Raw genomic sequence first — 12168 nt, 5'->3', positions numbered from 1 at the left:
AGTTGGTTTCCTGTAATATTGCCCTGCACTCCTGAGTGTTTTCCTAGGTTTATTAATGTGCATTTGCGATTACATAGACCTCCAGAAATGTAGTGGTATACTGACACATCTACAAAACATAACATGTATGGAACAATTCCTTTTCTAGAAATCAAGTGACCAAAGGATATTTGCTAAAGCATAATTTGGAGCACCATGTGATGTCGCTGGTTGCTGAAAACACAGCACAAGAGGTCTGCAGTATTTCCAACTTTCACTACTAAAAAAAGTCATTAGAAGAATTATTTGAAAGTCTTGTTTTTAAAAAAATAGGCTGAAGAGAGAAATCTCACTTGGAACTATTATAGCATTGTTATGATCCATTGTTTTGCAGCATAATAAATGTTTGAACTACATTAAATGATATTGGTTTCATTTTCAGAATCATCAGTTTCCTAAGGCTGATCATATAATCAGTACATATAATAGGCAAGTGTATTAAATGAATTACTATTCGAACATTCTTTTATATATTTCTTTGATATTTATATTTTCAGTTGGTGCCAACGTGGTTAGCACCTAATGTTTTAACATTTACTGGATTCCTTCTCACTCTATTAAATGCCATTCTTCTTGCGGTGTATGACTACAATTTTTGTGCTTCCAGTGATTCTGTTCCAACATCACTTCCTGTTCCTCAATGGGTGTGGTTAGTTTGTGCCATCAATCATTTTCTGGCCCATACATTAGGTAAGATATACACAAATGACATTTAGAAATGTGTATATTTTTGGTGTCTTCAAGTTTAAATGTATAGTTTTTATTTGCATGTTTCAGGAGTATCTTTTCGTTTAAAAATAAAAATTTCTAGCATCTATAGCTTGATAACCATTACACTGAAGATATTCGTTTTAGGTCTGTTATAAACTTAAAAACAAACAAACACACACACACACACACACACACACACACACACACACACACAAAAAAAAAAAAAAAAAAAAAAAAAAAATAAAAATAAAAAAATATAAAAAAAAATTTTTCATTAGATGGTTTTTAATATAGTTAATTTTGTATTCAAATATTTTTAGAAATCAACATATTTTAATATTACTGCATTTGGTACGTGCTACATACCCCACAAAATGTCGTTGACTCATTGGCAGCTTTGTGAGTTGGTGAAAAATAAATATAATTTATCATGTCATTCTGTTCAGAAATAGTTATAAAATGAAGCATGAAATCAAATTATAAGGGAAAAAAATGTTCAGGCAGTATTTACATTTTTTTGTAGCTTGATGGGTACTGTTCAGCTATGACTTTTGATGAAACGGGTCAGTTATGAAGCATGTAATTCCATGTCTACTCAAGCACATATACAGTATGCTTATATGTGATTTAGTTGTTGCTGCATGTATGCTTCAGAGTTGCCAACTCTCCTGATTTAGGCAGGAGACTCCTGATTTCTGACTATACTTCTACCAACCTGATTTTTAACGTATTTCTCCAGACTTTATTCTTAAAATTTCCCACAATTTTTATGTAGCTTGGCGTAGTACTATCAGGTTCAGTGTTCCGCCTTACTTGCTTTGGGAACATTCAAAAACCTGACTCGGAACAGGGAGCTTACTAAAGCTATGTTCAATAAATGTGGGAAGTAGACAAGATACACAGGAAGGGTATACGAAACCCTTTATTTTTCACTCTTTACAGTAATTTCCGGACTTCGGAATACAGAGACCAACCACTTGTGGTCTGAACGTAAGAATATAAAAATATTAACTAAACTCTAACTTAACTTTGGAATAACAAACAAGGGTCTCCGAGAAGATTGGCCATATATTAACAGGAAGCCGTATGTAGTGCAGAGAACTGTTAACACTACAATATGTTTAAGAGGATTAAACCTCTGGCCTGGAAGGCAACCAGCAACCGAGTAAAACTGCTAAGGCAAGCGGCCGGCTTCTACTAACTCCTTCCTCTCTCTCGCTTGGCAAAAAGCCACAACTTAAGTACTTGGCGTTCGCAAAATAAATTTGCATAAATAAGTTAAAGCTTTTAATTCTGGCCGGAAGTAGAAAATAAGAAGTGATAGTAAAGATTTAAAATAAAATAAACGTTAGTAAAACTTAAGATCCTTACAGTACTTCATTATTTGTCCCCCAAATTATTACTCCCCCTTTTAAAGGGCAATTGGGGTTTTTAGGGGATCCAATCACCAAATCCTGGGTGAGGAGAATCATTATCCGATACCCTTTTAGTTTGGCCGCCACTGTAGAGACATTAGGTATATTTCTTCGAAGCAGGAAAGATGAAAAATTACGCCTTCATCAGGAATCGAACCACGGACCTCTGGAATACCGGCCCAGCATACAGAACCACTACAGCACGAAGGCACGCTAGGAAGGCAGGAGAAATACCTTATACTTTAAAATATATTTTTCGAACATCACCTTTTCCCTCCTAGTCAATAACATTAGTCAATAAACATCTTTAAAGAAAGAATATTCATTTGTTTTGTCTTTGGTTGCTGCTAGGATGAAAAGCAGAGACTTTCCTTGCATTCTGGTGTAGCTGTTATTCAGTCATAACATCGGCGGCAGTAATCCATCTCGCAGATGTAATACAAAATGAAGGCAGTCCAATTAGGTTTTCACCACACTGGCTTCCAGGAAATACTGTTTTGCAATGAAATTACTTCCCCCTCCTTCCTCCTTGAAGCATTCACATATTTCAAGCTTTCTCTTTTCATTCATAGTATCATTTGGAATCATGGTAGTTAGCAAGTAGTGTGCTTGAAATGTGAAAATACAGTAGCTGTACAGTGGCTTTTTAACTGAAACTCTTAGAATTTTCACAAGAAAATGGAAAACTAGTAGCAGCAAGAGCGTATAAGTTGGACGAAGTGCAATTGGAGCAAACAGTGTGATCAACTGGCAGCAACGAACAAAACAAGACATCCGTTTCGTGGTTCGAAATGTAAGTTTCCGAACTTAGAAAAAAAGTAGTTGCTTATGTTCATGATATGCGTGCTCAAGGGTATGTAGTAACACGAGAAATGTACCAAGTAAAAGAGTGTTTGCTGCGGCACAAGAAGACATTCCTACTTCGCAATTCAAGGCTGGTTGTGGCGAATGATAAAACAAATGGATTTTCATACAGTGCATCAGACCAGATTTTTTTTAAAAAAAATAATATGTGCAAGATATTAAATGAACCAATGTTTATTTAATTTATGTAAAAGTAAATATTAAAATTGCAAGTGTTGGTTAATTTGTGCCTCCATATTGTGCTCCTGTGCGAACTAATATGCACCCAGTGTTGATAACGCAAATGGGGTAATTTATGTTATATATGTGGATGGGAGAAAGTGAGTTTGTAAATTTTAGGTAGCTATTAGACAACTTTAAATTTCATACTTTTATTGCTTATACCATTTTCTTCCACTTAGAACTTAACGTGGGTGTTTCAAATGAAATTAACACCCAAAATTACTCATGAGAAAAAAGCACGGCGTTTGAACGACCTGTGTAATGTCTGCATTTGCATTTTAGTGATGTAATTTTAATTAAAAAAAGTGCGGACATTACATGAGCATATGCAGTATGAAATGTACCTGTCACCTCTTAAATTTAGCAGTGAAAAAGGGTCAGCTTCTTTGCGAATAAGTGTCGTTGAACACATTGCTGATATTTACCTTGGAAAACTTCCTAAAAGCAAAAGAAAATTTAAACAATTTCAACAACTGCATAATATTGAACTAATAAAAAAACTGAAATATGTATGTACATGCTGGTTATCTTAAGAGACGTTTATCTAGAATCTTCGACCACTTTTTACATTTTTTAAGAAAGAAGTTGCTTCTAGAATTAAGATAAAAGGCTCTTAACTAAAGGAGATGTAATTATTGCTTCCATTGTTAAAAATAAATGTGGGAAAAATTAAGTAATTTCTGCACCTGCGAGCAATTTAATTGGCTATTCTCAAAATAATATTACAAATTGTAAGCGTAAAACTCTCCCAAAATAAAAAAAAAATCATGTGATAAGGGACACATTATCCAATTATTGCAAGTTTATCTTGTGAAGAATGAATATTTTTGTTTTTGTCCTCTGAGCTTAGCAAAGCTTTTTGCTTTCTTGTATGCTCCATTTTGCCATCATTTGATGTTCTTAACACGTTTCTACAGTGCAGAATTACATTAATTGATGTTTTCAATTGATGATTAGTGTTGGTTTGAGATTGTCATATAGATGACAGGTTTACATTCATTCGTTTCAAAATTTTTTAAAATTTTAGTTATATACTTTTCTTAACTGAGTATAAGTTTTCCAGATTCTTGCCGGATGTCTATTCCTAACAATTTGTGTGTTTTAATGACTTCTCGTAATGTGAACGATTTAGATAGTTGAGAGATGATGTCACTTATCTCAGAATTTGAATTTCCAGTCACCATTAATTCATCCACATATACTGCTATGATAAGATAGTTGAACTTATCTTTATAAACACATGTATCTGACTTTAGTTAAATTCTTTTTCTTAAGAACTTTACATAATTCATCATACCAGCATTTTCCTGATTGTGGTAATCCATATATACTTTTGTTTACAAGATATACTTTGTTCGGATCTGATGTAAATCCAGGTGGTTGTTCCATGTAAATTGGTTTATCCAAGTATTCATGCAAATATGCAGTTTTTACATCGAAAAATCTTATTTTGTAGTTTTTGTAAACTGCAATTGATAGCAATGTTCTAAAGGTTGCAAGTCTCATTACTGGGCTAAATCCATCTTCATAATCAATTCCTTTTCTTTGATTAAATCTGGTTGCTACTACTCTTGTTTTATAAACTGTGTCTAAATTATCCTTTCCATCCCTTTTTGAGAATATCCAGCAGTTTTTAATAACTTTCTTATCGATGGGTCTTTCAACTAATTCCCAGACTTCATTAGCCTCCACTGAACTGAGTTCTTCTATCATTGCATGTACCCAGAATTTCTACATAATCTTTTAATTTTTCTGGGGGCTTCGTCATTCGCGCATGTCTTTTCTGTATAGAATTTCCATGACTATCATTTCCAGGCTCTTCGTTTATTTGTGGATACTCGGTTGGCTTTTCCAATGAATTGTCATCGTCGTGTTCATCATCACTTTGGATGGAAACATTTTCTCAGCTTCTTCATCTGTTATATTATCTTCTCTATGATATGTGTCAGTTATTTCTGAATTGTTTACATTGCCATTAGTTTGTTCTTTGTAAAAATAATAAGCTCTAATATTTGATTTTTATCGAATTTTAAATAATTTTGTTTCAGTAAAGGTGATCAAAGTTTCTGTTCATTAAATTTTACATCTCTCACTTCTTGAATTTTATTTTGTTCAGGAATATAAGTTTTGTATGCTTTTCTCTTCATGCTATAGCCTATCATAATTCCTTTTTGAGCTTTTAGATCCATCATTCTAAGTTTTCTCGTCTTATATAAACATATGCTTCACATCCAAATCTTAAGATAAGTAATGCTAGGCTTCCGTCCTTTATATAGCTCATATTGTGTAAACTTTTTATCATTTTTGTGACTCCTGTTATTCACATGTACAGCTACTTTAACGCTTTCAGACCAAAATTTTATCGGTAATTCTGCGTCAATTTTAGTTCTAGCAGATTCAATTATAGTATGATTAAAACGTTCAGCTTTTCCATTACTTTCTGGAGTATAAGGAGTTGTACGTTCATGTTTAATTCCCATTTTTTCAAAAAATTCTTTTATACTTTCGGCTAAAAATTCACTACCATTATCACTACGAATTCTTTTTAGCTTCTTCTTGTCTTCCTTCTTTGGATGATAAGCTTGATTAGAGCTTCTGAAGTTTAACTCTTCTCAATTGTTATCACAAATGTGAAATTACTGTAATCATCTACCACTGTTAAAAAATAACAACTTCCATCTTTTGATTTCTCAATTAGTCCAACTAAATCTATATGCCATAATTCTAAAATATCTTCAGATTGCTTAAATTTCACACTTTTATAAGATGTCCGTGTTATTTTTCCTAATGTACAAATTTCACAATTGTTTTGAGAAATTTTTATTTTTTCTAATCCAATAACCGATGAGCTTTTTTTTTTTTTTTTTTTTTTTCCCATTTCTATCAGCCTTTGATAATTTATATGACCTAGTCTCTGATGGTCTTTATATGAGTAGTCTAGTCTAATACTGACCTAGTCTAGTACATCATTAACATTACTAATTTTAGCTTCTTCAACTAAATTTGATTCAACTTCAAATTTATTTCTACTTCTGTTAGCTATGTATAGAATGTTTCCCTGCTTATTGATCACTTCTGCTTTACTGTTGGTAAAAATTACTTTTAAATCATGATGTACAATTTTTGATACTGACAGCAGATTTTCACTTAAATTCGGTACTTGCAGAACATTTTCTACTTTCAAGATGTTCTTATTTCTGTCAGTTTGCATTTTAATGTTACCAATAGCAATTTGATCATGGCACCTTTTTCAGCAGTCATTATTTGTCGTTCTTCATCTTTGAAATTAGTAAATATTTCTTTACTAGTTGTCATGTGAGATGTGGCTCCTGAATCAATAATCCATTTAATTTTTCTATTCTCTTGTTCATCTATTTCATTCTTTCCATCATTTCTATCTTGATTAAGACATGAGCTTTCTGTTTTCTTAGATACTTCAAATAAGCATGTAGCTGATTCATATTCTTTTTCCTTGCTTGATATTCCATAAGTTTCATTTGTTAAATTTCTCTGTTCTTGATGTTCTTGTTTGGTTTTCATTTTACATGCAGTTGATTTGTGGCCGAATTTTCCACAGCTAAAGAACTTTATTATCATGACATTCTTTTATTAAATGTCCTATTTTGCCGCAATTAAAGTATCTTCTTTCATATTTCGATTTTATCCAGTTTTCTTTTGCCTTAGAACTTACTTCAATTTATTTTCCTCTTGGTTTATTTTTTCCTTCTGTTTCTTTTAAAGCTTGTCTAATGGAAGCTATATCCGTTTCTTTATTACTTTTAATGATTTTAACGTCAAATTCAAATTCCTTTCTAAATCTTTCTAGTATGAAGTAAATTAATTATTTATCTCTTATTTCATCTCCAACTTGAAGAATACTTTTACTTTTTAGAATTACACCTCTATTCATATAATCATCTACAGATTCATTTTGACTCATTTTCAGTTGAGCTAATTCTATTCTACATTTTATTTAAATATCTTCTGGTCTTGCCGCCATTTCATTTTTTATTTTCTTCCATAACTTCTTTGTGTTCTTTTCATTTCGCATATTTTAACGCTTGTGGAGCTGTCATAGTTTGATTCATTACATTTCTTGCTGTCGCGTTATTATCCTCCCATATTTCCCAAGTTTTTATTTCACTTTCGAAATTAACATCATCCCTTTTATATGGTTTTGGTGGTTCATCAGTTTCTATCACACTTCTCCATATTTTCAAACTTCTTAATTCACTTTTGATTCTGTTTGCCCATATAAGGTAATTATCATCAGTTAATTTTTCTATGTGACTCAAATTTATCATATTATATGCCATATTTTCTAATTTATATTCACTAGTTCTAATATAAGTCTAATTTATCTCTTAGAGAAATTGGCGATTTTGTTAAGCCAACATCAATGTTCTATATGAAAGTTCATCAAAAGAGGGGACAACCATGCTCTGCTACCAAATGTTGGTTTGAGATTGGCGTATAAATGATATTCTCTAAAGAATTATCTACTTCTAATAAAAACACATTATAATAATATATAAAAAGAAAACTTTATTAAATAAAATTTATTCATAAGAAACCTTACCGCATTCTACAAAATCATAACCAACTCTCTCTAGATGCCAGATACATTTTTAACTCATTCTTTTGCAATTTAATATCAATGTTGCCAAAATATTAAAACTTAAAATTATACTTTATAAACAAGTATTATCAGTTAGTGATCTGGTTAAAGTATTTAATGATTAGGGAAACTTATTAGAGTATTTTTGTACTATTAGAAGGTACAAGTAATAAAACTTGCTATTTTACATGTAATTATTTTTGCATTATTTGCATTTAAGAAATAATAACTGAAATTTCACATATTATTGAGTTACCTTTTAAATTTAATTAATTATTGAAATAGATTTTCTTTCCATACACTTTTACTGTTTAAAAAATCTTTTTGTCGTTGAGAAAATTCTCCTGATTTTTGAGTGTCATAGGTTGGCAAGTATGATTTTCAAAAGGACGCCAAAAATATAGCAACCCAAGATGTGAGTAATCGAAAGCATCCTGCATTTAGTAGATATTACAATTTATTTTTTGTAGCTCATGTAATTGCATTTTAATTGATATTTCTCAGCATCTTTATATTTCGCTTTGTTTTTATTCATAAGGGAAATAAGATATATTGTTTTGAAATTCTTTTTATTAAGTTATCTAGATCATATCTTTTATACTTTTGTACTGTTGCATGTTTTTAACTCTGTTACTGGGAATTTAGGTCTGCTATTGAGCCTTCAAATTTTATTTATAAATTGTTTTAATATTTAAGGCTATCTACGTACCCAATTACTTCTGCTTTGCTCACTCTTGGAAGTTACGTCTATGTGTTGTTGAGAACAAACACCTTTGCTAAATTCTGATTGTGGATGCAACACAAAATATAAAAGCTAACACATTATTTTCTCATAGTTCAACTTTAAAAAAATCACAAAATGAAAGTCATCTTGAGAGCAATTTGTTAAATAGTACAGTATATTAACTGCTTACACATCCAATAACCTAAGTGAAACTGCAACTTAACTAGATCAGACATAGTCTAACTAATTTATAGCACCTATCAATTGTGTAAATGTCAGGCATTCACATCTGTTCTTATCTGTAGCTTTTCTTTCTATGAGAAAGCAACAGCCAGGTCTCTACTCTATATGATGACCGTTACAATTCTTCTTCTCATTTTAACATATGCCACTTGCCATAAAATCTGTATAACCATCTGGACTGAGCAAGTATTTACTGAAACGAGTTGTTAAGAGTTTCCTTTTTTTTTTTATTAATTATTTTATTAGTTTAGTTGTGGTGTAGACTTAAATACCTTTTAAAACAGGATACAAGCGAAACACACTTGCAAGACAAATTCTAATTCTTTATATTGAAACTTTTATTTTTTGTAGTTCATATGTGGTTATCATTAATTCAGTCACAATATGAACAGTCTGAAAAGGAAATAAGAAGAAAATAAAAGTTGAACAGTAATTATAGTTTTTTTGTACCTTGAATAGTTTATAAATTTTGCTAGGTCATTTCTAAATATTTATCTCATGAACTTATACAGTAAAAATTTGATTGATATTTTAAATGTATTACCACAAGCTGTCATCTAACTTTTATCATTCCCAGCATTACTCCATCACCACTAACTGAGTTATGTCACTAAGTATGTGTGGTAGGGAACAGAGAGACATTTGTATGATCAATTTTAATCTCAAAACTGGAAGGGCAGTTTTACCTATCTACCAGAACAGTTGTTAGTGTAAGATTCTGCTGTTATCCATATCTTGGAGAAGCTTTTTGCTCTAATGTTTATTAGTTTCATTGTCCACAATAACTTTGTAAGGTACACTGCCCCCTCCCCCCCAAAAAAACGGAGCAGTTCTATATCTCTCATTCTGCTGTGCCAATTGACGAAATTCAACTTGTGTTTTTCATGTCTCGAAAGTGCAGCTTAGAATATGTATTAGATTTCTGCATACCATTGTTCTAATATAGGTATTTTTACACAAAATCGGACTTTTCCTGAAATTACATGTTAATTTTTTTCCATATTTCAATTCTATGACTTAAATTAAGCCAAACTGCCAAGATTTGTAAAAATTATTTGTAAAAAAATTTGTAAATAAATTAAGTCCTTTTTAAAATATTAGCTCTCAAAGTTTTAGCTCCTCCATGTTAATTGAATTTGAAATATATTTATTAATATCTCTTTTTATTAAACTTATTTTTATCAAACTTATACTATTATTTACTTTATACTATTATTATTTATTATTTACTTTTTATTAAACATGGTTCTTCCTTTCACATTTTGAAATTTAGGTTTGTTCCAAATAAAATTCACCCATTTTTTATCATTTAATTTTAAAATTTATATTTTTAAGTAATTTTTATAAATTTTTTGAAACACATTTTGAATTATAATCTATAAAGCTTTTACATCAGCTTAAAATAGATGTATTTCTAAGCATACTTGCAAAAAATGGGAGTTTTTTATTCAAAATTTCCTAAGATATACGTGAATTTACATATTGGCACATGTTGAAATTTGGCATATTTGTTGTAAGAGATAAAAATGCCAAATGTGGTTTAAGCACTTTCTTAAAATTATTTGAATGTATGAACGATGGCCTTTTTTCTGCTCGTATACAATGAAAAAAAGGAAAGGAAAATACATTGCTATAAATTAAGAAGTTTGCCAAGTGAATTATTCTTGGCACAAACTGAAAAAAATGCACCATGATAAACTTTTGAATTTATCCATAAAAGTTACAAAATTTAATATTTAGGCATAATTTAAGTTGTAGAATCGAAATATGGAAAAAAATTGGCATGTCATTTCAGAAAAAGTCCGATTTTGTGTCAAAATACGTATGTTATAACAATGCATATATAAATCTAATATATAACTTAAATCACACTTTCAAGACGTTTAAAACACAATTTGGATTTTGTCAAATGGCCCAGTAGAATGGGAGATGTAAAACTGTACCTTTTTTTTCCACTGTGTACAGTATCAATAACAGTAGTTAGCATGTATGTGGCCTTTAGTCTATCAACATAAGTATTAACTGTTTTGCCTTTAATGAGCGTAAAAAAGTGTATCTCATTTCTGTCATACAATTGAAACAGTCCCACATGTGTTTGTTCAAGTGGCCTTTCTCCCAAAACCTGAGAGCATTAACCCTTGTGGACAAAAATTGTCTGAATTTAGTGCACTATGTCTTTATCAGTTTTAAGTTATCCATGTAATTTAGCAACTTACCCACAAAGGTATCAGGGTCAACTTTGGTATTGGATAGATAAAAAATTTCATCAGGTAGTTTAATGTTTGTTCCATATACCATTTGGGCAGTCAAGGGATTTGTGTCACATCATAGGGCAGATCTGAGATCCAACAGAACTATTGGTAGTGTTTCAATCCACTGAGCATTATTTTGAGCTTTTATAGCGACTTTGAACATTCTATTAAGCCTCTCATTTTCCTATTGCATTGAGAATGGTATGCTGTAGTGTGGACTGTAGCCCCATATATTACAGCCAAACTCCTGACCAACTGCGATTCAAACTGTGTTGCTTGATCTGTAATAATTTTATATGTGAAACCAAATCTGCATATACCATGTTCATAAAAAGCTTTGCTTATAACTTCTGCAGTGATGTATGGTAATCGGATGACTTCCATCCACCCAGTAAATTGGTCAAGGACCAATGATATGAGTGTGCAGTATACTGAAAAGGATATCTGTTTCTTGACATTCCGTGAATTTAGATTTAGTGTGCCGAGTAACTTTAAATTTTTGGCATCTGATGCATGCTTGGGCCCTAGTCTTTATTTTTTTCATTTCGGGACACACAAAACTAGCATTCATCTATTTAATGGAAGATTTATTGCCAGGATGTGAAAAACCATGAATTTGATCAAAATGTTTTGTGGATTTTAAATGTTATGTCACTCTGCATTAGATATATGCTGAATATCTGTGGTGAACTGCAAAAAGTAGTTGGCACAACTGTTTCAGGGATGACTTCTCATTTTTTTTTCTCTGCCTTCCAGCATATAATTGAAATGTTTCATTGAAGGGTACATACCCAAGAATTCACTATTGTAGGTGCAGTAAGATTTCTAAGCATCATTCAGTTGCTTGGAATAGAAAGCAATTTGCCTCCAATTTCCTTCTTCAAATTGTTGTAGTACCGAGCCTACAGCCCAGTCTGATGTATCACTGCACAAATAATGGGAGTGTTGGAAAACATAAAATGGTAACATTGGCTAAATCATGCTTACATTTCTCAAATTGTTGTATCGACTCTTTAGTCCATGAGACTTTTATCTTTCTTTTATGCACCCTTTAAAAACTCATGAAATAGTGCCTGTGTT

At 31.4% G+C, this 12168-nt stretch overlaps 1 protein-coding gene across 5 annotated transcripts in view; it reads left to right on the top strand.

Moving 5' to 3' along the window:
* Positions 1-12168, top strand: part of LOC118195777 (ethanolaminephosphotransferase 1-like) — a 154118-nt gene that overhangs the window by 54297 nt on the left and 87653 nt on the right. For 3 of the 5 annotated variants that reach the window (XM_085809845.1, XM_085809844.1, XM_085809846.1), the window contains one exon: positions 537-729. In XM_085809845.1, coding sequence (XP_085665971.1) covers positions 537-729 — 193 coding nt within the window. The remainder of the gene's footprint in view (positions 1-536; positions 730-12168) is intronic. The other 2 variants (XM_085809847.1, XM_085809848.1) reach the window with 1 other exon arrangement.

Source organism: Stegodyphus dumicola, chromosome X2 (genome assembly GCF_044657685.1).
Source record: "Stegodyphus dumicola isolate Sdum_Otavi_A_Nest chromosome X2, ASM4465768v1".
Lineage (NCBI taxonomy): Eukaryota > Metazoa > Arthropoda > Arachnida > Araneae > Eresidae > Stegodyphus > Stegodyphus dumicola.
Note: the sequence above shows the minus strand (reverse complement) of the source record. Positions and strands in the feature narration are given on the sequence as shown.